The sequence below is a fragment of the Phyllobates terribilis genome, unplaced genomic scaffold (genome assembly GCF_046119375.1).
Source record: "Phyllobates terribilis strain yellow unplaced genomic scaffold, ASM4611937v1 Scaffold_4__5_contigs__length_816908805, whole genome shotgun sequence".
NCBI classification, from domain to species: Eukaryota; Metazoa; Chordata; class Amphibia; order Anura; family Dendrobatidae; genus Phyllobates; species Phyllobates terribilis.
In genome coordinates this window covers 641937621-641963874 of record NW_027362764.1, presented here as the reverse complement: position 1 = coordinate 641963874, position 26254 = coordinate 641937621, and the positions used below count along the sequence as shown (strand labels likewise).

The 26254-nt window shown below is 46.2% G+C and overlaps 1 protein-coding gene across 1 annotated transcript; it reads left to right on the top strand.

The window, feature by feature from the left end:
* The first annotated feature begins 1210 nt into the window (after positions 1 to 1210).
* XKR9 (XK related 9) lies at positions 1211 to 25694 on the top strand. Its single transcript, XM_073676741.1, has 4 exons — positions 1211 to 1467; positions 11524 to 12044; positions 21649 to 21848; positions 24118 to 25694. The coding sequence occupies exons 2-4, from the start codon at positions 11773 to 11775 to the stop codon at positions 24747 to 24749; spliced, it is 1104 nt and encodes a 367-aa protein (XP_073532842.1). The 5' UTR covers positions 1211 to 1467; positions 11524 to 11772; the 3' UTR covers positions 24750 to 25694.
* The last annotated feature ends 560 nt before the right edge of the window (positions 25695 to 26254 follow it).

Here is a 26254-nt window from a genome sequence, read left to right as displayed (position 1 = left end):
GAGCCATACAGATAAGTATAGATTTACTTTTCTATCACCTGTATGGCCACAGTAGAGGTCTGATATCGCCCAGAGGGGTGACACATTCCCTTTAAAGAGGACTACTGATAAGCAAGTATGAGGTTTCAGCTTGAGCAATAGTCAGTTTAGTTTGTCTCCGGTTTAAGAGACTAGTTCTCTGCATGAGAATACAGCCATTTAAGAGAGGACAAGGATTGAGAGAATGTCACCACAGAGGGGAGCAGAAAATGGAATCACTTCTATGTCATCAATCCACTTACTGTGTCGTACAATTAACCTGCCAGGTAATCTTCTCAAAGATGCCAAGTGATGCTAAAATCGCTTGGAAAAGCGCTTGATAACCCGCATGCAAAAACGCTTCTACCTGGCGGGAAAAACGCATGTAAAAACCGCATGCATTTTTCCTGCCAGAGAGAAGCGGAAAAAATCAGCAGCATTTCTGCATCGTGGGCACATAGCCTAACACTGGTTCCTATCTCTGTAATCGGGTCTTCTTCCCTGACGCTCACATATGTTAGCTGCACGCTCTTTGTGGGATCTCCACACATTTATAATTGGTGTTGCCCAGGGGAGCAAAGCTAAAATTTCTCGCATTTTCATTTAAGGCGCCAGTCACTCCTAAGTTTTCAGTAAAATAACCTAAAGGAGCTCAGCATACACAGACATATTTTTCGAAGAATGAAACTTAGGCTATGTTCACACGTTGCGTTTTTTTTCTGCAGGCAAAACCTGCTCTCTTGGCAGTAAAGAAGCTGCATACAAAAATCCGATTTTGCTGCATTTTTGCACTTACTCATTGCTTTTTATGGGTTAAAAAACGCTGAAAGAAGTGACATGCTGCATTTTGCAAAAACGCAGCTCTTTGACAAGTCAGGAAAAAAAAAAAACAACAAAGTGTGTGCATGAGATGTCTGAAAACTTTGCTGGTCCTGTAAAACTCAGCTTAAAATTTGCATTAAAAAATGCAGAAAAAAAAAACACATCAAAAACCAAAAGTGTGAACATAGCCTTAACCCTCTAATAATAAGGGATAGTTTTAATTCTTGGGGAAAACCTCTTTAATTTACATATGAAGCAAATCTGAATACAGTCGTCAGCAGAAACAGAACTTGTGACCCAAACAAAGTCTGAATCCATAAATGGGGCGGAGGACTCCCCCATAATGGGGGAGTCCTCCGCCCCTCACAGCGTGCACGCAGGCCCCAGTCATCTGAGCTGTTGGCTTTTCCAGTTCCCTGGATCCTGGAGGCGCAGCCTTGACGTTACTTGTCACCTGAGTAACTGAGAACGCATAATGACAGCCCTGGCCATGCCCTCACCGCACTTCCTTCATTCTTACAGTGTGTGCTCTCTACTCTGCTTCCTCCTTCAGGTCACTGCTCACTTCTTCAGGACTTCATTGACATCTCATCCTACACTTCTCCTTCCAAGTATATTATCTGCGAGGTAAGAGCTTTTCTTGACACTTTGTTTCCAATGTTTGTAGGGTCAATGCTGATTCAACAATAGGATTCACTTCTGTAATATGAGGTCAGTACCCTCCGGTACAGATATGGTTAATAGCAGAGGTCCTGGGTAAATGAAGACCCAGATATTACATGTAACCGCAGTACTGGCAATAAGGGGCTTTTTATCTGCTGTGATTGTATCGGGGAAAAGTTCCTATTACAGGATGTAATAGGTGAGTATACATACTTTCTCTTACTAAAAATAGTGTACAAATAATTATGGGCCGTTCAGGTCTGGTCACTGCGGGGGCAATAAAAGGTTGTCCAATCTCACTATATGGACTGCAGACTGCCGAACCATGACACTGCATGATGTGCACACCGTCACGACTCCCCTGTATTACCCGTGGAGGTGGGAGATTAAGTCTTCACATGTATGTGGTTTGCATACTTACAGTCAGGTGCCGACTAGACTCCTGCGCTTCTCTCAAGTAAGATGAGACTAGTCTGCATGTGACTGCAAGTGCGCAAATCACATACATGTGGTCACGTGATTTCTAACCCACACAGGAAATAGATGTGCGCATCACACTGTCATAGTTTGACAGTCTGCAGTCACATATTGTGACTGCACACTTTCCTTCTGAGACTGGATAACCCCTTTAATAACTGGACATTTTTTTGTTTTGCCCCTCCTCTTTTTAGCAGCCATAATTTTTGTTATTTTTTTCATTGACTGGGCTGCTTTGTTTTATGTGGGACAAATTGTATTATTTTTAGCGCTGTTCTTGGGTACATATAACTTACAGAGTAGATCAAGAATTTTTTTTTCGTCGTAAATGTAGAAAAAATGCTTATAGGATTTTGGTGCACAGGGGCCGGACTGTGCACTGGGTCTTTTCCTCCCTGTCTGTGATTCCCAGCCCCTCTGCTGCCTCCAGTCTGTAATTCCCCGGCCCCTCTGCTGCCTCCAGTCTGTGATTCCCCGGCCCCTCTGCTGCCTCCAGTCTGTGATTCCCCGGCCCCTCTGCTGCCTCCAGTCTGTGATTCCCGGCCCCTCTGCTGCCTCCAGTCTGTGATTCCCCGGCCCCTCTGCTGCCTCCAGTCTGAGATTCCCCGGCCCCTCTGCTGCCTCCAGTCTGTGATTCCCCAGCCCCTCTGCTGCCTCCAGTCTGAGATTCCCCGGCCCCTCTGCTGCCTCCAGTTTGTGATTCCCCAGCCCCTCTGCTGCCTCCAGTCTGTGATTCCCCGGCCCCTCTGCTTCCTCCAGTCTGTGATTCCCCGGCCCCTCTTCTGCCTCCAGCCTTTGATTCCCCGGCCCCTCTGCTGCCTCCAGTCTGTGATTCCCCGGCCCCTCTGCTGCCTCCAGTCTGTGATTCCCCGGCCCCTCTGCTGCCTCCAGTCTGTGATTCCCCGGCCCCTCTGCTGCCTCCAGTCTGAGATTCCCCGGCCCTTCTGCTGCCTCCAGTCTGTGATTCCCCAGCCCCTCTGCTGCCTCCAGTCTGAGATTCCCCGGCCCCTCTGCTGCCTCCAGTTTGTGATTCCCCAGCCCCTCTGCTGCCTCCAGTCTGTGATTCCCCGGCCCCTCTGCTTCCTCCAGTCTGTGATTCCCCGGCCCCTCTTCTGCCTCCAGCCTTTGATTCCCCGGCCCCTCTGCTGCCTCCAGTCTGTGATTCCCCGACCCATTTGCTGCCTCCAGTCTGTGATTCCCCGGCCCCTCTGCTGCCTCCTGTCTCTGAGTGACCGATCTCCTCTGTTTGAAATCTCAGCAGCGTCTTGTCATTCACAGACCGGAGGCAGCAAAGGGGTCGGGGAATCACAGACTGGAGGCAGCAAAGGGGTCGGGGAATCACAGACTGGAGGCAGCAGAGGGGCCGGGGAATCACAGACTGGAGGCAGCAGAGGGGCCGGGGAATCACAGACAGGGAGGAGAAGACCCAGTGCACAGTCCAGCCTCTGTGCACCAAAATCTAATTAGAAGAAAACTTCACATTTTGATTAAAAAAAAGAACAAAAAGCGTATTTCTCCATGAAAGGTATCAATGTAATTAATCAGCATTACACCGCCATAACAGCCCTGTATTTACATTTCAAAATTGTGCTGACAGGTTCTCTTATTTTTTACTGTTCATGTTTCACTCCAAGTAGACTTTTTGTTTGATTATATGAATGTAATTAAAGTGTTATGTATATAATAAAGTATATTTTATATGAAAAAAAATCTTTTTTTTTTTTCATATTGTGACTAATGATTGTAGATGGTTTATACACATTAATTTTTTACATAATTTGTCCCATAAGAATTCATAAAAGATCTCTAGGGAACATATATTTTTTTAGTTGTTGCTAATTTTTTTCCTCTGTAACTGGGGCATTCATCGGACCCTCAGTTACAGTGAAAACAGATCACCACAGTAACAGAAATTACTGGCAGAGTTGATCTGGTCTGTGATCTCCAGGCCCCCTGTAACGGGTCTGGGAGGCGGAACCTCTGAGCTACTATACAAGGGGGCGGTCCTTGTAAGGGAGCGGGTGGCGACCAGGGAAGACGGGCAGGCAGTCACAGCAGGTGACCGGGACAGTCTCTGGGTGAACGGGCTGGAGATCACAGCAAGTGACCGGGGTAGTCTCTGGATGAACGGGCAGGAGGTCACGGCAAGTGACCGGGGCAGTCTCTGGATGAACGGGCAGGAGGTCACGGCAAGTGACCGGGGCAGTCTCTGGATGAACGGGCAGGAGGTCACGGCAAGTGACCGGGGCAGTCTCTGGGTAAAGGGTAGGTACGACCTGTGATGGCTGAGCCTCCAGGTAGGCTAGCAGGCAAATGGTAGATGTGTGCTCCCAGGTGAGCAAGCGAGAGTCTCTGGATAAACGGGTGGTCACAGCATGTGACGGCGGAGCCTCCAGGTAGGCCAACAGACAGGCAGCAGATGAGCGCTCCCAGGTGAGCGGGCAGGAGTCTCTGGAATGGCAGGTGGTCACAGCACGTGACGGCGGAGCCTCCAGGTAGGCCAACAGACAGGCAGCAGATGAGCGCTCCCAGGTGAGCGGGCAGGAGTCTCTGGAATGGCAGGTGGTCACAGCACGTGACGGCGGAGCCTCCAGGTAGGCTAGCAGGCAGGTAGCAGATGTGCGCTCCCTGGTGAGCGGGCAGGAGTCTCTGGAATGGCAGGTGGTCACAGCACGTGACGGCGGAGCCTCCAGGTAGGCTAGCAGGCAGGTAGCAGATGTGCGCTCCCAGGTGAGCGGGCAAGCTGGTCCATAGACAGACTGACAGGAGTAGGAAGGCAGACCGTCGGACCTCAGGCTAGCAAGCAGGTAGGAGGAATGTCAGGCAGGAAACAGACAGCAAACTGGCAGGTTTCTGGCAGGTAACTGGCAGGTAACTGGCAACGGGACCTGAGGGCTGAAGCAGAGTAGTGAACAGTGCAACAAAATTGCTCGGGCACTCCGGCCATTGGCCGGGGACTCCTTAAGACGGCGCGCGCGGCCCCTTTAAGAGGGAGGGAGGGAGCGCGCGCGCGCCCTAAGCACAGTGGCCGGGAAGGAGCGCGCGCTGCCAGCAGAGCGGGAGGAGGACGCCGGGCTCGGAGCAGAGGGGTGAGGGGAACAGCGTCCCTGCCTAGCAGAGGGCAGGGACGCCGGCGCTACAGTACCCCCCCTTTTAGGCCCCCCCTTTTTTAGGCCAGAGAGAAATTTAGCTAGGATGAGAGGGGCATGGATGTTCTCCCGGGGCTCCCACGTTCTCTCTTCAGGACCAAACCCCTTCCAATCTACTAGAAAAAAGGTCTTCCCTCTTACCCTTTTGGTGGCCAGAATGTTCTCTACCTCAAATTCGTTTTCAGTGGAAACCGGAGCAGGAGGCGTACCTGTAGACTTGGAAAAAGAGTTAAGTACCACAGGTTTGAGGAGAGATACATGGAAGGAGTTAGGGATCCGCAAGTTGGCCGGGAGTTTCAATTTATAGGCCACCGGGTTGATCTGACTGATGACCTCCAGAGGACCGATGAACCGAGGCCCTAACTTATAGGAAGGAATCTTGAGCCGGACATACTTGGACGAGAGCCAGACCTTATCCCCTGGACGGAATAGAGGAGGATCCAGACGTTTTTTGTCAGCATGTCTTTTCATACGCTCAGATGACAGAAGGAGTGCGGACCGGGTACTCTCCCATATGGAGGAAAATTTGTTAACAAGAGATTCCGCAGCCGGATTGTCCACCGAGGTGGAGACGGGAAATGGGATACGAGGATGCTGACCGAAGACAACAAAAAACGGGGATTTGGAGGAAGATTCGCTCTCGTGATTGTTATAAGAAAATTCGGCCCATGGCAGGAGATCCACCCAGTCTGAATGGTGGGCATTAACGAAGTTCCGGAGGTAACTGGTCAGGTTCTGATTGATCCGCTCCACTTGACCATTAGACTGTGGGTGTTAAGCGGAGGAGAAGTCCAGGGTGACGTCTAGCAGTTTACAAGTGGCTCTCCAGAAGCGTGAGGTGAACTGTACCCCACGATCCGACACTATGTGGAGGGGCAGTCCATGAAGACGGAAGATGTGGTGGATAAAGTCTTTAGCCAGCTCGGGTGCAGACGGGAGGCCTGGCAGGGGAACGAAATGAGCCATCTTGGAAAAGCGGTCAGCGACCACCCAAATGACCGTACAACCGGCAGAGACGGGGAGATCAGTTATAAAGTCCATTGCTATATGCTGCCAGGGGGCAGCAGGTACTGGGAGCGGAAGGAGGCGACCGGCTGGCAGATGTCTCGGAACCTTGTTGCGGGCGCAGGACACACAGGCAGAAACAAAGTCTATTACGTCCTTGTGCAGGGTAGGCCACCAGTAGTGCCGGGTAATAAGCTGGAGGGTCTTTTTCTGACCGGCGTGGCCAGCTAGTTTAGACGAGTGACCCCAGTGTAGGATCTTCTCCCGATCAGGTACTGATACGAACGTCTTACCGGGAGGGAGACGATTTAGACTCACGGGAGCCACCTGCATTACTCTGGCGGGATCGATGATGTGTTTCGGTTCTTCCTCGAGATCAGACACCAGAAAGGATCGGGACAAGGCGTCCGCCTTGATGTTTTTGTCAGCCGGGCGAAAATGAAGAATAAAATCAAAGCGAGCAAAAAACAAGAACCACCGAGCTTGGCGTGGGTTAAGTCTCTGGGCATGCTGGAGGTAAGCCAAGTTCTTGTGGTCAGTGTAAATTATTACCGGGTGAAGAGCCCCTTCGAGCAGGTAACGCCACTCCTCCAATGCCAGCTTGATGGCCAATAACTCTCGATCTCCTATGGAATAGTTGCGCTCAGAAGAGGAGAAGAGTTTGGAGAAGAAGCCACAAGTTACCATTCTCCCGGAAGATGATTTTTGGGTAAGTACCGCTCCGGCTCCAGAGGAGGAGGCGTCAACCTCCAGGAAGAACTGCTTGTTGCCATCTGGGCGATGCAGCACCGGGGCGGAAGAGAAGGCCTGTTTTAAGGAAAGAAAGGCCTCCTCTGCTTCGGGCGGCCACTCTCTGGGATTAGTACCCTTACGGGTGAGCGCGGAAATTGGGGCAGTCCGGGAAGAGAAGTGCGGTATGAAGAGGCGGTAGTAGTTGGCGAAGCCCAGGAACCGCTGAATGGCCTTCAACCCCTCCGGTCGGGGCCATTTCTCGATGGCAGACAGTTTCTCTGGATCCATTCGTAGGCCGGTCTGAGAAATAATGTAGCCCAAAAACGGAAGCGAGGTCTGCTCAAAGAGGCACTTCTCATATTTAGCGAAGAGGTGATTCTGCCTGAGCCTGAGCAGGACCTGACGAACGTCTCTCCGGTGAGTCTGGAGATCCGGAGAGAAGACCAAGATGTCGTCCAGGTACACCACTACGCAGGAGTAGAGAAGGTCCCGGAAGATGTCATTGACCAACTCTTGAAAGAAGGCAGGAGCGTTACAGAGACCAAAGGGCATTACCAGATATTCATAGTGGCCGTCCCGGGTGTTGAATGCAGTCTTCCATTCATCCCCTTGACGGATACGGACCAGGTTGTACGCCCCACGGAGGTCCAGTTTGGTGAAGATTCTAGCCCCCCTCAGACGATCAAATAATTCTGGAATGAGCGGAAGGGGGTACTTATTCTTCACCGTGATCTGGTTAAGGCCTCTATAGTCTATACAGGGACGGAGAGAGCCGTCCTTCTTTTTTGCGAAAAAGAAGCCTGCTCCCGCCGGGGAGGTAGATTTCCGGATGAATCCCCTGGCCAAATTCTCCTCAATATATTCGGACATCGACCGGGTCTCAGCAGCGGACAATGGGTAAATACGCCCACGGGGAGGCGTAGTACCGGGTAACAAGTCGATAGGACAGTCGTATGGTCTATGAGGGGGTAATGTCTCTGCCTCCTTTTTATTAAAGACATCAGCAAATGACCAATAGGGAATCGGAAGTCCAGGTAGATTAGTTGGGGTAGGAGAAGGACGGGCGGGATGAACAGGAACCAAACAAGTCTTATGACAGTCCTGTCCCCAGCGAAGGACTTCTCCGGTCTGCCAGTCAAGCACGGGTGCATGTCTCTGGAGCCAAGGTAGACCTAGTAAGAGGGTGTGAGAGAGTCCAGGCAGAACATGAAAAGAGATGCTCTCAGAATGCAGCATTCCCACCTGCAGAGTTATGGATTCGGTGATGAGTTGGATGGGACGTGGTAAGAGGCCCCCATCCACAGCAGCGACAGATAATGGTATAGCCAGAGGTTTGGTGGGAATGCGGTATTTTTCTACCAGGGCCTGTGAAATAAGATTCCCGGCCGCTCCAGAGTCAAGTTGGGCTAGTTCGAAATAACGATTCTCCCCGCAGATAATTGAGACTGACAGCAGCAGAGATGGAGAGGATTTATTCTTGTCTAGGTCGACCTCTCTGAGCGAACCTAGACACAGGCGTTTCCCGACCTCTCCGGGCAGGTACGGATCCGGTGCTCCTTACTGCCACAGTAGAAGCAGCTCCCCTCGGCACGGCGTAAGTCCTGACGGGTTTTGACCATCTTGGTCTGGTCGACCTGCATAGGCTCAGGAGAGTGTACCTGGGGAGAAACGGAGGGAGTGACGGGTTTCTGAAAAGTAGGAGCTAGACGTGGAAACCTCCTCTCACGGGTGACTTCTTTGGCACGCTCCTGGAACCGTAGGTCAATCTGGGTGGCAAGAGTTATTAGGTCATCGAGAGTGATAGGAATGTCTCGACCGGCGAGTTCATCTTTAATACGGCCGGACAGACCCTCCCAGAAGACAGATACCAGAGCATCGTTATCCCAGGCCAGCTCCGAGGCAAGGGTACGGAACCGTATGGCATATTGGCCCACGGTGAGACTTCCCTGACGGAGGCGTAGCAGAGATGATGCGGATGAGGTCTTCCGTCCGGGTTCGTCGAAAACTTTCCGGAAAGCCGTGAGAAAGGCAGGCAAGTCGGACACCAGGGGGTCTCCTCTCTCCCATAGAGGATTTAGCCAAGCCAGGGCCTCCCCGGTGAGATGGGACATGATGAAGGCAATTTTGGCCCGGTCGGAGTTAAACTGGTGGGACAGGAGTTCAAAGTGCAGGGTGCACTGATTTATAAAGCCCCGAGCCTGAGCGGAGTCGCCTCCGAAGCGAGGAGGTGCAGAAAGCCGGGGTCCGGGGTAGGATACCATAGTATTGGTGGGCAGCGGAGCTGCCGGATTGCTAGTCATGGCACTGGCGGTGGTTGCTGGTGGAGCAGTCAGAGTGTCCAGGCGAGAATTGACATTCCGCAGGTGACCCAGGATGGACTCCTGTTGGGACCTCTGACGGGACAGTTCATGACACAGGTCCGAGAGTGAGGGAGCTTGGGTGCCACCGGGTTCCATGGCCCGAGCAAACTGTAACGGGTCTGGGAGGCGGAACCTGAGCTACTATACAAGGGGGCGGTCCTTGTAAGGGAGCAGGTGGCGACCAGGGAAGACGGGCAGGCAGTCACAGCAGGTGACCGGGACAGTCTCTGGGTGAGCGGGCTGGAGATCACGGCAAGTGACCGGGGTAGTCTCTGGATGAACGGGCAGGAGGTCATGGCAAGTGACCGGGGCAGTCTCTGGATGAACGGGCAGGAGGTCACGGCAAGTGACCGGGGCAGTCTCTGGATGAACGGGCAGGAGGTCACGGCAAGTGACCGGGGCAGTCTCTGGGTAAAGGGTAGGTACGACCTGTGATGGCTGAGCCTCCAGGTAGGCTAGCAGGCAAATGGTAGATGTGTGCTCCCAGGTGAGCAAGCGAGAGTCTCTGGATAAACGGGTGGTCACAGCATGTGACGGCGGAGCCTCCAGGTAGGCCAACAGACAGGCTGCAGATGAGCGCTCCCAGGTGAGCGGGCAGGAGTCTCTGGAATGGCAGGTGGTCACAGCACGTGACGGCGGAGCCTCCAGGTAGGCTAGCAGGCAGGTAGCAGATGTGCGCTCCCAGGTGAGCGGGCAGGAGTCTCTGGAATGGCAGGTGGTCACAGCACGTGACGGCAGAGCCTCCAGGTAGGCTAGCAGGCAGGTAGCAGATGTGCGCTCCCAGGTGAGCGGGCAAGCTGGTCCATAGACAGACTGACAGGAGTAGGAAGGCAGACCGTCGGACCTCAGGCTAGCAAGCAGGTAGGAGGAATGTCAGGCAGGAAACAGACAGCAAACTGGCAGGTTTCTGGCAGGTAACTGGCAACGGGACCTGAGGGCTGAAGCAGAGTAATGAACAGTGCAAAAACATTGCTCGGGCACCTCCATTTTGGAGGAGGTGCCTTATATATGGTGAAGTCCTCCGGCCATTGGCCGGGGACTCCTTAGGACGGCGCGCGCGGCCCCTTTAAGAGGGAGGGAGCGCGCGCGCGCCCTAAGCACAGTGGCCGGGAAGGAGCGCGCGCTGCCAGCAGAGCGGGAGGAGGACGCCGGGCTCGGAGCAGAGGGGTGAGGGGAACAGCGTCCCTGCCTATCAGAGGGCAGGGACGCCGGCGCTACACCCCCCATCAGCAGTGCTATTGCTTCTGTATACTACGAAGCGCTCACTGAGTGCTATGTAGCCAGGAAAAGATAGAAGTGGTGATAAGCCATCTTTATCATCTCCTGAGGGTCCGCAGCTGTGTCTGACAAATGGGGACCGGATAGATTGCAGGAGTAGGACCTCTAACCCTGCGCTGTAAATTTACAATGGTGTGAGGTTAAAGCCCTGGTGGTTTGGTCGGTATTGGGATATTCTTTGGTGGGAAACATTCCCCCGTAACCCTCCCAGCTAGACCCTCGACCAAAAAAGCCTGGTGATCCTCTTTATCTGTGGGAAAATCTGTTAGGAGGTTAACTCCCCTGCAGGGGAAATTTCATGAACAGCTAGATTAGATATTAATGGGTAACAGTGTAGCACTTTATAAACATGCCAGGTCCTCCGGGACGAGGAACACTCTTTGCAGCCAATATGTAATAGATGAGGGTCCAAAGTGCAAGAACTTCTTTATCTGCATTTTAGAATAAGTGATCATCCAAAACGGGAGGCCCTCATAAATGTTGGGTTCCCCCAGCCAATATATGAATCTAATGTATATGGAGGCATTATTATAGAAAGGCGTGTTCCAATCTCGTATGTTGCATATACGGAAGATGAGGGTCTCACCAATGGAAGTGGAACCTTCATCCATCTTGAGAATGGAATCCTGACATGCGCTGTCAATAGAGAGGTGGACAGAATTCCCATGCAAATGAATGGAGACGGCCATCCTTGTGTATGGGAATTTCAGCCCCATATCCCTGACTTTGGTGCACGTCACCCAACTCAAAAGAATTTAGAAATGGAAATTTAGGACAAAGTACTTATTGTTGAGACTGTTCAGCCTGCAATGGTAGAAAGTTATCAAAATTGTCTAATAGATGAACTGTCCTTGTTCGCTTTATGCAACCAATCAGAACTTAGCTTTTATTTTCCCAGAGCACTTTAAGAAATACAAAATATGTCCTATTGGTTATAAGGGCAACAAGATCATTTTTTTGTCAGTCAGTCTTGATAAATGAGGCTTATTTAGTTTTTACTTTTTCTCTTTGCATTTCAGGTTCATCAGTTCATCAATGGAATTAAAAAATTAATTAAGCCAGAATCATGAATTATCAGACGGCAAATTGTAGAACTTTTCATAATAAAACAAGAGTATATATATATATGTATTACTGAAAATAAACATTAATGCAACAAAGTGACTGTGAGATCATGAACAATCTCAGGCATATCTGCTGTTGTGATGTGAAGAAGTCACTGTGGCGTTAAGACAATGTAACACACAATCCCACCAGGACTTAGGAGGATGAGCTTCACAAAATGGAATTTTATTATGACCATAATTGGGATCTTCTCCTTCCTGTTTGATATTGGAGTAGATTTATGGATTTCATTTAAATACTTTCAAGAAAAACTTTATCTTTTTGGACTTTTAACCATATTTTTTGCTCTTGTATCCACACTAATTGTACAAGCTTTTAGTTACTCGTGGTTTAAAGATGACTTTGTTGAGGGCAGTGAGGAGAGTATGAAATGCATCCTTGTTATTCATCTCTTTCTGGCTGGGACCTTGCTCAGGTAAGTGAAACTTTGCACATCATGAACTGTTTAATGAACAGTACCTATATGCATATACACAAATAAACATACATATAGTGCTAAAAAAAATAACAGTCGGAAGTTGATGAACAAAAGTGTAATGCCAGCGTCCCTGCATGCCTCATCCTCTCCCCGACAGGGACGCTGACATGCTCACCATCCCAGCTGCGCTCCTGTTCTGGGCATCCGTCATAGCTCCCTGGTCCCCGTGCCTGCGCACGCCTCTCAAGTCCCCGAGCACGCTTTCTGCTTCTTAAAGGGATAGCGCGCGCATCTCTGAAATGTCCCCAGACAATACCTGGGAGGCATCTGGTATTTAAGGCACCCTCCCCTATTGGGAGGTGCCTGCTCAACATCTAGGACTTTCATGTCTAGCTTGTCTTGAAGCTGCTAAGTCCGTTGTCAGGTCTTGTCTGTCTGAATCTGCTTTGCCTGGGCCTGTCTGGCCTATCCCTGAACTCTGAACCTGCACTTTGTATCTGACCTTGTTCTGTCTGAACCCTCCCTGGGCCTGTTTGGCCTGGGCCTGAACTCTGAACTTCTTGTGTCTGAACCAGGATCTATTCCTATACCTACCATATCTGAATCAGTACCTACCTCTCAACCTGTTGTGTCTGAACAAGTACCTTTAACCTTAGTCTGAATTCCCCCTGTCTGATCCTGAACCTTTCCCTGTTCCAGTCTAGTTTGAACTAGGACCTGTTTCTTGAACCCTGTGTCCACACCTGCGGTTCCCTGTCTGTCCGCACCTTCGGTTCCCTGTCTGTCCATACCTGCGGCCCTGTACCTCTCCTGCCAGTGACCTAGTTCTCCCTAAATCAGTTCCTGTAAGTCCTGTCTGAACCTGGCCCTATCCATTCTGTACCTGTTCCTGAACTATCCTGTCTAAACCTAGTCTTGATCCTGATCCGCCTAGTCCGCACCTGTACCGCTACCCTCACCTGTCCAGTCTGAACCACCACCTGTGATCTTGCACCTGAGTCCGCCCTGTGTTCCTGGATCTATACTGTCCGTGCCTGATCCAGCATCTGTTCTGTGTAACCAGCCGCTCGGCCTCCTGTTAACCAGTTACTGTTCGGCCGGTTACTCCGGCTCTGAGCCTGCGTGCCTCTCTTGGGGTCAGCAACTATGGTTCCAGACACTGCCCTGGGAGTGGTACCTGGCGACCACCTTTGGTTCAAGTCTAACCACACCATCAGGAGCTCTAGTAAAAAAACAGGTGGTTGCTTAGTCACGCTCCTCCCGGGTAAGTCCGGTCAGTGGGTCCACGATCCAAGTGCGAGCATGACAGAAAGATTCAAGCTGAAAATCTTTACTGATATAACATGTGTAATTCATTGAGAACAAAATGGCAATGGTCCAGCCAAACCAAATTGATTAACCAATTAAGGGCTGGATTCCATAGCACCACAAAAATCAAAAGGAAAACATTGAAATCACAGGTGGATGCAATTTGTATGAATTTCATCTTGACAACTCATATTGTGGCTGAGTGGGGCCCTGGGGGACCTTCCAAATCTGAAGCAGGACATCACTGAGCTTCTGAACAGCCTATGGCCCTACTTGGTAGCAAATGCACAGATTAGATGTAATGTCACAGAGGGTCTCAGTTGGATTCAGGTGTGGACCACTCAATAGCATTTGTCATCCTGGAATTGCCTACAGGCCAGGCATTGTTCTGCACCAGAAGAAACCCAAGACCAACTGCATCGGCATAAGGTCTGAGAATGGCTAGGAGAATCTCATCCTGACACCTTACCATGGTCTATTACTTGGGGGTTTGTGCAACCTTTCAAGGATATGCCTCCCCAGACAATCATTGACCTACAGCCAAATCAGTCATGCAGGATAATGTTGATGGCAGCCGCTAACAATCGCGGGTGGAGCAAAGCTGTCAAACTCTGATAGCGGCATTTAACACGTGCCGTCTTGGAGTGGGTCATTCCATGCACCCATCGGCGCATCCTTGACGTGATTTTGGGTGGTGCCGATCGGGTCTGTTGAAGACATCTGTGCTTGTCATTATGGAGTGAATTTGAAACCCAGCCTGTGGCCGAGCTTCAAAGGAGACCGTGATTTTTACTATATGCAGCAATGATAAGGGGACTAATAAAAACAGTGAAAGAAAACATAAAACTTCAAATTACCCCCCTTTTACCCCATTAAAAATAAAGATAAAAAAAATACAAAAATCCCACATATTTGGTATTGCCGCATTCAGAAAATCTGATCTATCAAAATATTAAAATAATTAACTCGATTGATAAACATAAACACCGTATATGAAAAAAATCAAGAACGCCAAAATTATGTTTTGTTTAGTCACTGCAAAACCACAAAAAGTGCTGTAACACGCGATCAAAATGTCTTATCTATCCCAAAATGGTATCAATACAAACGTTTCGCCCCCCCAAAAAATAAGTCGTCACACAGCTCCATCAACTGAAAAATTAAAACAAATATGAAAAGACTGACCGTCACTTCCAAACAGAAAACAGGTGTGTACAGGTGCTTACTAAGAGTAGCCATCTCTATACATACAGTGGGTACGGAAAGTATTCAGACTCCTTTAAATTTTTCACTCTTTGTTTCATTGCAGCCATTTGGTAAATTTTAAAAAGTTCATTTTTTTTCTCATTAAAGTACACTCTGCACCCCATCTTGACTGAAAAAAAACAGAAATGTATAAATTTTTGCAAATTTATTAAAAAAGAGAAACTGAAATATCACATGGTATTCAGACCCTTTGCTCACACTCATTTTTAAGTCACATGCTGTCCATTTCCTTGTAATCCTCCTTGAGATGGTTCTACTCCTTCATTGGAGTCCAGCTGTGTTTAATTAAACTGATAGGACTTGATTTGGAAAGGCACACACCTCTCTATGTAAGACCTCACAGCTCACAGTGCATGTCAGACCAAATGAGAATCATGAGCTCAAAGGAACTGCCCAAGGAGCTCAGAGACAAAATTGTGGCAAGGCATAGATCTGACGAAGGTTACAAAATAATTTCTGCATTACTCAAGATTCCTAAGAGCACAGTGGCCTCCATAATCCTTAAATGGAAGAAGTTTGGGACCACCAGAAGTCTTCCTAGACCTGGCCGTCCAGCCAAACTGAGCAATCGTGGGAGAAGAGCCTTGGTGAGAGAGGTAAAGAAGAACCCCAAGATCACTGTGGCTGAGCTAAAGAGATGCAGTAGGGAGATGGGAGAAACTTCCACAAAGTCAACTATCACTGCAGCCCTCCACCAGTCGGGCCTTTATGGCAGAGTGGCCCAATGGAAGTCTCTCCTCCGTGCAAGACATATGAAAGCCCGCATAGAGTTTGCTCAAAAACACATGAAGGGCTCCTAGACTATGAGAAATAAGATTCTCTGGTCTGATGAGACGAAGATAGAACTTTTTGGTGATAATTCTAAGCGGTATGTGTGGAGAAAACCAGGCACTGCTCATCACCTGCCCAATAAAATCCCAACAGTGAAACATGGTGGTGGCAGCATCATGCTATGGGGGTGTTTTTCAGCTGCAGGGACAGGATGACTGGTTGCAATTGAAGGAAACATGAATGCGGCCAAGTACAGAGATATCCTGGATGAAAACCTCTTCCAGAGTGCTCTGGACCTCAGACTTGTCTGAAGGTTCACCTTCCAACAAGACAGTGACCCTAAGTACACAGCTAAAATAACAAAGGCGTGGCTTCAGAACAACTCTGTGACCATTCTTCACTGTCCCAGTCATAGCCCTGACCTAAAGACAATTGAGCATCGCTGGAGAGACTTGAAAATGGCTGTCCACGAGCGTTCACCATCCAACCTGACGGAACTGGAGAGGATCTGCAAGGAAGAATGGCAGAGGATCCCCAAATCCAGGTGTGAAAAACTTGCTGCATCATTCCCAAGAAGACTCATGGCTGTACTAGCTCAAAAGGGTGCTTCTACTCAATACTGAGCAAAGGGTCTGAATACTTATGACCATGTGATATTTCAGTTTTTCTTTTTTAATAAATTTGCAAAAATTTCTACATTTCTGGGTTTTTTTTTCAGTCAAGATGGGGTGCAGAGTGTACATTAATGAGAAAAAAAAATAACTTTTTAGAATTTACCAAATGGCTGCAATGAATCAAAGAGTGAAAAATTAAAAGGGGTCTGAATACTTTCCGTATCCACTGTAACAAACAAATAAAGTAGCACTCTGTAGCGCTATGGTATGCAAACATGAAATATCTGAAATTTGAATTACATTACTGCTCTAGAAACTAGAAATAAATGAGAACTCTTAGCGCATAAATTGGCCGATTCATGTATACCCGGCAGCCATGGTAAGGCGACTTTCGTTGCTGGGAACCTGTCTAATGTGAATCCCAGCAATCCAATTCAGATTTCATATTTGCAAGCTATAACGCTACAGAGTGCTACTTTATTTCTTAGTGAAAAATGAAAATGTTACGGATTTTGGAAAATGGTGATATTTTTTTTTTTTTGCAAACTTCGGATTTTTTTTCACCATTAAAATAATAAAAAAAACTGGACATCACCAGTATCGCCGTAATTGCACTGATGAGGAGACTCATATTGTGAGGTAATGTTTACCACATAATGTACACCATAAAAGCAGTTCCCAAAAAACGATGTCAGCATTGCGATTCTTTTTCACAATTTCTCCCACTTTGAATTTTTCCCCATTTTCTAGTACACCATGTTCTATAACCATTCTTGTATTAATTTTGGAGTGTGGCAGGGAGCGTTATTCTGCTGAAGGAGTCCACTGCCATTCCATGAAGGTGTACATTTGATGGTACACGTTAACCCCTTCACGGCATGGCCAATTTACGTTTTTTTTTGCTTTTCCGTTTTTTCCTCCCCTTCTTCCCAGAGCCAAAACTTTTTTATTTTTCTGTCCTCATAGACATATCAGGGCTTGTTTTTCTGTGGGACGAGTTGAACTTTTAAATTACTCCATTCATGACAAAGAAATCCAGCTGTAGACTTGGCCAGATATTATTTCGATCAAGCATCAAGTCCAATCATTGGAAGTCTATCCTCCCAAGTGTAAGACTTAGGACTTCTCACCCGATGATTATTCTTGATTTTTAATTTGGAATTAGCCGCACTAAATACAAATAATTCTATATACAGAATGAAAAAATATAGGAGAAAGTAATTTGACTAAGTGCACCTATAATGCAGATTGGCGAGATCGTAGAGATTGTGTGAGTTATTGCTGTGATTTGAATAATTATGCTTTAGTTCCAATAATGCATCATTGCATTATGAACAATATCCGTCATTGGCTGGTGAGCAGCGATGATGATGTCGCGTCAACAGGTGCCTGCCAGGAGGCGAGGACGGCCACAGTGGCAGACACCATCTGAAGGGGGCCCCTGTACAAGAACAGTAAATGGGCCCCTGTGTGTCTATGACAAGAGTTTCTTACTGATTTGGAGGTGGTAGTGGCCCCTTTACCTCTTGGGCCCCAGTGCAGCTGCACAGGTTGCACCAATGGTATGTCCGCCCCTGGATGGCTGGTAGGTATCATGCACTTTTCCTTTGTGTTAGAGTAGAAAAAATGCACAATACCTGCCAGCCATAAACGTGATTTGGTTGGTGCCAGTTGTCGCAACATCATCAGTGTGGAAGTGAGTGGTGGCAGAGAAACCTTTTAACATTCTAACTCACAAGATCTCATGATAATTAGTTAAAAACGAAAAGGAAAAAAAAAACAAAATCCATCAGCTGGTAATATGTTCTCTTTAACCCCTAACTGAACGCTGCCATACATGCACTTTTGCCGTGCACTCTCTTTGTATGGAACAGTCTCAGGAGCGCACTGCATGCAGCACAGGTGCCACCTCTGTTACATAGCCGGCATCCGACACTTACTGATATCATTGGAATTAGCTCCATTCGCATCAGTTTAACCTTTTATGGCATTTAAGAGGCTTCAACATTGACACTGGAATTTCCACAAGAGTGCAATTGAAAGCAATTAAACATACAGAATGTACCATGAACTGATAAATGTAAAAATATCTGCTCGATTCACAAAAAATGAGCAGGTCCACCGATGGAAAAATATAAAAGCTACGAATATCAGAATTTTTTTGCGATCTGAGGAATTTGGATGTCAAGTCAGCACCTTCAGCTCGTTATCACATTCCTCCAAGCATTTCTGAACACTGTTTTCAGTGTGGCAAAACATTCGGGATTGTGTTACGTCCCAAAACACTATTAACTTGCACATATGGGGTTAAAGGGGCACTCCGGGGAGATAAAACATTTTTTGTACTGTTCCTGCCCTCATACACAATAAAGATGCGATGGTCAGTACAGTTATATGATCTTTCTAACCCTTGTAATTCCATGTGACAGAAGCTGCTCCTCACTGCTCCCCCCCCCTCCTGTCTGGGTCATTACATCACACACCAGTGTACAGCTCCCCCCTGCAAGGAACAACCAGTTTCCTGACAATAGCACGGGGCTTGACCTGATCCTGGCTGTTCCTAGCTGCCCGCCCACTGCTATCTGTCTTTATTCAGTCCAAGAACAGGGGGCATGCTCCCTTCTTGTAGCATCCTGTCAACAAGAAGATTGCAAATACACACTGTGATACTCTGCTGTACAACCAATGACAGTGCATAATGTATACTGCCATGTGTCCGGCAGGGAGCAGAGGCAGAGCACTGCATTGGTTTACACAGTACTACCATGGTCAATCCCCCATCCCCCATATCAATTTAGTAGAGACCTGACCCCTGTAACTTTATCACTCTGGATTATCATGTGTCTCCTCAGCCTGAGGAAAGCAGTGTCTGCTGCAGCATCTGTCAGACATGGTGTAAACCCCCCAGGTCCCATTGCTGTGGTCCTTACACTGTGCACCAAGCATACATGGGCTTATAGAAAACCTATCTATACCATATCTATAAATCTATCTACCCCATATGACTGTATGACACATGGCAGGATACATTATGCACTGTCATAGGTTGTACAGCAGAGGATTACAGTGTGTATTTGCATCTTCTTGTTGACATGATTGCTATTAGAAGGGAGCTCCCCCCTGTTCTTGGACTAAATAGAGACAGATATCGGGGCTGGCAGCTAGGAACAGATTGGAGCATGTCATGCCCCCTATTATCGGACTGAATGCAGACAGATATCAGGGGGCGGGCAGTGTTATGCACTACGCAGAGAGACCCAGCAAGACTGGCACCAAACCAGCAAAGGCACAGACGCATTTGGCGCAAGCTGCCCAGCTAGGTGAGCCCTTGAGGGCCGGGAATACTCTTTACCAAGCTCACAGGGGGAAGGGGGACTTTGGCAAAACCCTTCCCAGGCCCGCTGTCGCCTGGTGACGTGGCTGATGCCTAGTCAAGGAACAGGTGAGTACCTCTGAAAGAACCGCAGGAAGTGACACCAGAAGAGAAAATGAGAAAACCCCTGAAAAGATAGCAACACTACTGCTAGCACTACTCACCACCAAGCACATAGGGAACTGCAATAAACAGCAAATGACTGAGCAGGGAGCAGAGCTAAATAGCCTGTCTAATGATCAGGTGTTGATTACCTCCCAATTATCCCCAGACAGCCACTTCCTGCTAGCTTGCACAGTAGAATGGACACAATCCCACCACTGCCTAGTGCCAGACACAGCAGCGTCCTGCGATGCCTGGCAACTAGAGAAATCAGTGAGAGACACGGCGTCCCGAATCCTCACACATCCTACAATACCAGAACGTGATGCTCCATAAGATTGGGACGGTTTCCCTGCACGCATAGTAGCGCCGCTTCCAGGGTCAGGACAATGGTGGCGCCTGCGATTGGAGTAGCGTAGCACCGGACCAGATCCATTTCCAGGGTGGAGCACAGAACCACAATCCCTAACAAGCAGCTAGGAAAAGCCTGGAGCAAGTCACGTCCCCTGCTAATATCAGGAAACTGGCTGTTCCTCACAGCGGAGAGCGGCACACTGGTGTGTGATGTAATGCCACAGACAGGAGGGGGGAGCAGTGAGGAGCAGTTTCTGTCACACGGAATTACAAGGCTTATAAAGATCATAAAACTGCACTGACTATCTCATCTTTATAGAATATGAGTGGAGGAACTGTAAAAAAAACATCGTTCCAAAGCTGCCCAGCCACTGTATAGAAAGCTCGGCTACTGAGAAGAAATTAACTTTATTCTTCCCAGCCGCCTCCGTCTTTCAGTCATAGAGACATGGACAGTCCATTTCCTCCTGGCAGTGGGGCTTTCAGTGCAGCGGCTCAGCAGCTTTGGAACGCTATTAAACTGCAGATTAACAGCATTTTGGAATGTGACAGGTTCCCTTTAAGTAAGTGCTACATGTCAAGTAACATCCACATGGATCGCAGGAATCTGTACTGAACATCACACTGCCTCTGACAGATTATTATTTTTACTGTCCTGTTTGCATTTCTTCCCCATCTTACATTGCTCAATGGTCCAGTTCTGATGCCCTCGTCAGGTAATTTCCGCAGTTGCTTAGGTATCACAATTTCACAATGTAGCATTTGTCAAAGTCCCTTACATCCTTATACTTCTCCATTTTTCCTGCTTGCAACACATCAACATCAACAACGGACTGTTTACTTGCTGCCTTATATATCTCACCTACCCATTGATAGATGCTGTTATATTGAGGTAATCAATGTTTTTCACGTCATCTTTCAGTAGTTTTAATGTTAGGGTCGATGTATGTATGTAGAGAGCAGTACAGTACATATAGTACAGGTGGAGAGAAGAACAGTACATTCAGTACAAGTAAAGTACAGTACAGTACATGTAATACAGGTAGAGAGTAGGGCATTACATATAGTACAGGTAAACCACAGTATATTACAGGTAGTTTACAGTGTAGTACATGTAAAGGAATAGGGCAGTACAGTACATACAGTATAGGTAGAGGGCAGATGAGGACATAAACTAAAGGTAGACCACAGTACAGTACATGTAGAACAGGTAAAGTTTGCAGTGTAGTAAGGGACAGTTCAAATAGTACAGATAGGGGCAGTACAGGACATATAGTGCAAGTAAACCACAATACAGTACATGTAGTATCGTAGGGGGCAGTGCAGTACATATAGTACATGTAAACTACAATACATGTAGTATAGTACATAAAGTAAAGGTAGACCACAGTGCAGTACATGTAGTTTGCTGTGTAGTACACGTAGTAAAGGGATAGGACAGAACAGTACATATAGTACAGGTAGATGGGTTACAGTACATGGTGCACTGTACAGTGGAGAGATACTATTAGCCAGCCAGTGCTCATGAATCGGATTTGATTCCCTTTAATATGAAGCGTGTATTGTCTGTTGACTTTAGCCAACATCATGGGATGGATTTTCCAGCCAACTTCGCTGAAGATCATCTTTACCTGTTAAACATGGCCCAGGAAATACATAGTAAAAATGAAAATATTGCAACCTCAGGGACGATTACATGATCATCTTCCTCTATGTTTATTTGATTATAACCCCGTGTTCATTTTATAGGATTTCTAAGATGTTTTATTATTTTCTGCCACTGCATCCATGTATATCCTGTATTCACCTCTAGATACTGGTATGCAGTAAAACATGGATATCGAGCGACATATGACCAAAGACAGGATCGTGAGAATACCAAGAAGAAAGCAGTCTTCGACATGACAGACTTGAGCATGCTGAGATGCTTTAAAACATATTTGGAAAGTACGCCTCAGTTCATTCTTCAGCTCTACATACTCATGGAGCATGGGCAGATTACTATATTTCAGTGTAAGTTGAGGCAGTTTTTTTTTTCTTTGTGGTGAATTCTCTGTCATTGATTTTCGCTGCCTTTTTGAAGAACATGTATTATCTAAGGACTAAGGACACATCACTTAAAGGCTATGGCACCACATTTTTTATTGTTTATTGGCTTATTAAATGGAAAATGTAAAAGTTTTAAAATTCTGAGTCTCAGAAAATTTTTTTTTTTTACAATTTTCTGATTTTTTTTTCACCACTTAAATGAAAAAATAGTTAGGCAGGTTTGGCATCATCGTAATCAGATTGGCTGGAAAAATTACGTTGCAACTTGCAACTAAAAAAACAATGGTGGAATTGAGTTTTATTTCACTGCACTTTAATTTTTTCTCATTTTCAAATACATTATATGGTAAAGTAAATGGTGAAATTCTAAACTGCAATTCAAACAAGTGTTCATACGGCTATGTAGATATAAAGCAATAATAGTTACGGCTCTTGGAAGAAAGGGAGGAAGAAACTGAAATTGCAAAAATGAAAATTGGTTTGCGGCGCGGAGGTTGTCTCTTGTCGGATGCCATACATTCACGTCTGTTACCCATAGAGTTGGTCCATGCTGTATAATTCTTAGTGCAAACTTAGACTTGACAGTCTTAAAATGCGCCAGATTTATCCTAGTGATTCCTGCTGTTTGATACATCTGGTGCATCTTTAGATAGTCTAGTTTAACTTTACACCATTAGTTGGCGTATTCGGTGCCAAAACTTTGAGCCCAAGTTTTGTCACATGATGTTGCATTCTAGACTACACCACTTTATCAACTTGCTGCAGAAAGCATCTAAACACCTAATAAATATGCTGCATATCATGAAAGATAAATCTCCCATTACGGCCCTGATTCTTTAAAACTGGCATTTTGAAAGACAGTCTTGATGAAGAGTGTTCTGGAGTAAGATGTGCCAAATTCATTAAAGGGAATCTGTCGGCAGAATTTCTCCCCCAAACCCTTTATATGTTCATGTAGCTCTTTGAAAGACAAGTCCAGCAATACCTTTATATGGTCAGTCTGTTTCAAATCAGCATTTGAATTGATATGCAAATATGTGTCTGAAGAACTATTTGTAGATCTAAAGCCTGTGTCACTCCAGCTCTTTTCCCCATCCAGCACCACCCACTCCTGCTTGACTGACAGCCTTTATGTCAGGGCTGTGGAGTCGGAGTCGTGGAGTCGGTGACGGTATAAAATGGACCAACTCCGACTCCTAAAATAAATAATACATTGGGTACAGTAGTTCAATGCAGTTTGTGGGGAATATTTTTTCATAAGAATTTGGGAAAGTTATGAAATGTCCTATAAATGTCTGTCCTATTCCTGATCTAAGGGTCTGGACTTTTAGCTGAGATGAATCTGTGCTACAGTAAATTTATCACTTAAACATGAGCCATGTATGAGGGAGTCGGAGTTGGAGTCGGTGTCATGGAAATTGAGGAGCCGGAGTCAGAGATTTGACTTACCGACTCCACCGCCGTGCTTTTTGCTGAGTGACTACAGACAAAAGAAGTCGTCACTCAAGCTGGAGGAAGTAATAGGAATAGAGCTGGAGTGACAGAGGCTTCAGATCTACAAATAGGTCTTAAGCCTCATTTTCATATCAATTGAAACACTAAATTTCTCAGTAACGGAGTAAAGGACTGGCCATGTAAAGGTATTGATGAACTTGTCTTTGAAGGAACTACATGTGCATATAAATAGTTTGGTGAGTAAAATCCTGCTGACAGATTCCCTTTACGAATTGTTCTCCTGTTAATGGATTTGTTGCTGTGTACCACCATAAGAAATATAGTTAGGGACTGGATTACTTATCTGTGGTAATTTTCCCCACTTTTGTAAATTCTTAATTTGCCAGCAGTGTGTATGACCACATCCCCTCCCAGCTAAGTTCCACCCACTTTCCAAAAAGTCACATGAATTGGTATAGAAATGCCAAAAGTTGAAAAAAATTGCTCAAATATGAGTTGTGAAAAGAATTGAAAAATTTGAAACAGTTTTACAATGTGTTTAATGAATCAACCCCCCCCCCCAATATGTCCCATGTGTTAAACGTTACACTTTGTATTACATGGATGGCCAATCATATTAATGGCTGCTACATAATGCAACATTGTTTCAGAGAGATCAGCAGATTGCCACAGTGACCACATTTTGACAGGGGTTGTGTCTCATGAGATGTCCCTTTTCAATTTAAGAAAGGTCTTCCCCATGGTCGCTCATGTTCTCATATTTCTCTTTCATTTTTAGATATCTCCATCATGGTTTCTATCTTCAGTATTTCCTGGTCTACTGTGGATTACCAGATGTCATTACGAAAATCTCTACCAGGACAGAAGGGAATAAGTGTGGGACTTCCTTTGCTCTCCTACACGTTCTACAAGTTTTTTACTTTGACCTCCTGGATCGTCAGCGTAGTCTTCCTTCTAACTTGTAATATTTATATTTTTGCCGGTCTGGTGATGTTGTTAGGCATCGCCGGCTTTTGTTGGGCTTGGAAGCAAGACACGGATTTCTGCAAAACTAAAGGAATGGAAATTCTGTATAGGGCAGTGGTTGGAATCATTCTCATTTTTACTTTTTTCAATGTAAAAGGATCAAAAACAAGAATTCCCATATCTGTTTATTATTCTGTGCGATGTTTGAGCACAACAGCGATCCTCACCTTGTGCTTCTTCCTCAGACCTGCGTTTGCATGTACTTTTATATTTGCAGTGCTCAGTATTGCTACAGTTGTGACTTTGGGACTTGGTATTTTATCCCTGATCATGTATTATGCTTGTTTCCATCCCACTTTGCACTGTCTTATTCAGCCTAAGGGGGATACAGTGGATGGTATCCGTAAGGACCAGAGCCGAATAACAAACTTCATAATGCCGTAGACCATCTGTTGTCTATTTTTTTTACTTGTATTCTAAATGAGCGCAAGTGAAAAGCTTCTGCGCCTGAACGAGTGGTAAAGTGATCTGTAACAAGAAATGCTATAGGCTGACTGGTGGTTATTGGGTAAGTTATAAAACATTTGAGGAATTTTGCAAGTGCTACTCAACTTCTCCCCCACACAGAAACATTGTGGATACAGTGGGTGAAATAAGTAGTGAACATGTCGCTAATTTTCTAAGTAAATGTATTTATAAAGGTGCTATTGACATGAAATTCTCACCAGATGTTGGTAACAATCCTCCAATCCACACAGGCAAAGAAATCATCATAGATGTCCAGATATTAGGTTATGTGTAATACTTTTTGTTGTAGATGGAGCCTTACATAGAGTATTCCTTTTGCATGGAATGTTCCTTTAGTGCCACCATTTCTGTTGTAGTTGGGTTCAAAGAAAGACCCTAAGGTCACAAGCGCATGTTGAGTATTTGGTGAGTTGTTTTTTTTTTTATATATAATTTTTATTAGTAATTTCATAAAACATAATATACCAGATTAAAATGATAATCAGATACCCGTACACAGACCAGGTATATAATGATATTTCTCACAGGATTGATTTGTAATACAAAACAATACAAACATTAAGAACCCAATAACTTTGTAACTTACATCAATTTATCTGACATATACAATCCAGTTGATATTGTAATTTATTGAAGCCATCTTGGTAAAATAGTCCATCTATACTCCTACTATAAACCCTTACCTAATGATTCCTCCATCCTACTCTTTATTCCCCTTCCTTAACTTAAGCGTAGTGGTCCTATGCTATTTTTAAGATCCTCCAAAATGTACCACGCTGTGGAAGTGAAGGGTTCCACCATTTTCCTTTTTTCATTTAATGAGTAACAATTCACAATAAACTGCTTCCATTTCGGAAGAAATTTGCCAGCGTGCGTTTCCTTATTACTAAGGGCGTCCTGTTGCTCCACTGCCATAAAATGTTTCATTTGAGCTGTTAATTCTTCAATGGGGGGAGTGTTAGGGTCTAGCCAATATTTAAGTAACTTTTTTTGCCAGTATAAGCAGGATGTGAAGCAATTTGGGTGGGCCTCCCATATTTCCCCCAGGGTTTTCTGTGTTGCTCCAGAAGTGCATCAAGGCTAGATAAGGAGAGAGGGTATATCGTGGACCCCAGATGGTGTTAATCATATCTGATACCTGTCCCCAATATGATACTGACGCAGGGCATGACCAAAGGCCGTGTATAAGGTCGGGATATGGAAGGTGGCATTTAGGACAAGCGGTTACCTATTTGATAGTGGATCTTTTTTAGGTATGTTAAAGGCATAAATTGCCCCATGCATAATTTTATACTGAGTTTCTCTCTATGCTTCATTTATGTGTTTTCTTAATAAATTCCAACCTGTCCTAATCTTATCGAGAATCTCCACATCCTCCAACTGTTGTCTCCAATATTTGAAAAAAATGTCCGGGTGCACCC

Coding starts and splice junctions, on each gene's coding strand:
- XKR9 (XM_073676741.1), top strand. CDS start 11,773: ATGAGCTTCACAAAATGGAATTTTATTATGACCATAATTGGGATCTTC. Junction 12,045..21,648: donor CTGGCTGGGACCTTGCTCAG/GTAAGTGAAACT, acceptor ATTCACCTCTAG/ATACTGGTATGCAGTAAAAC. Junction 21,849..24,117: donor GCAGATTACTATATTTCAGT/GTAAGTTGAGGC, acceptor TTTCATTTTTAG/ATATCTCCATCATGGTTTCT.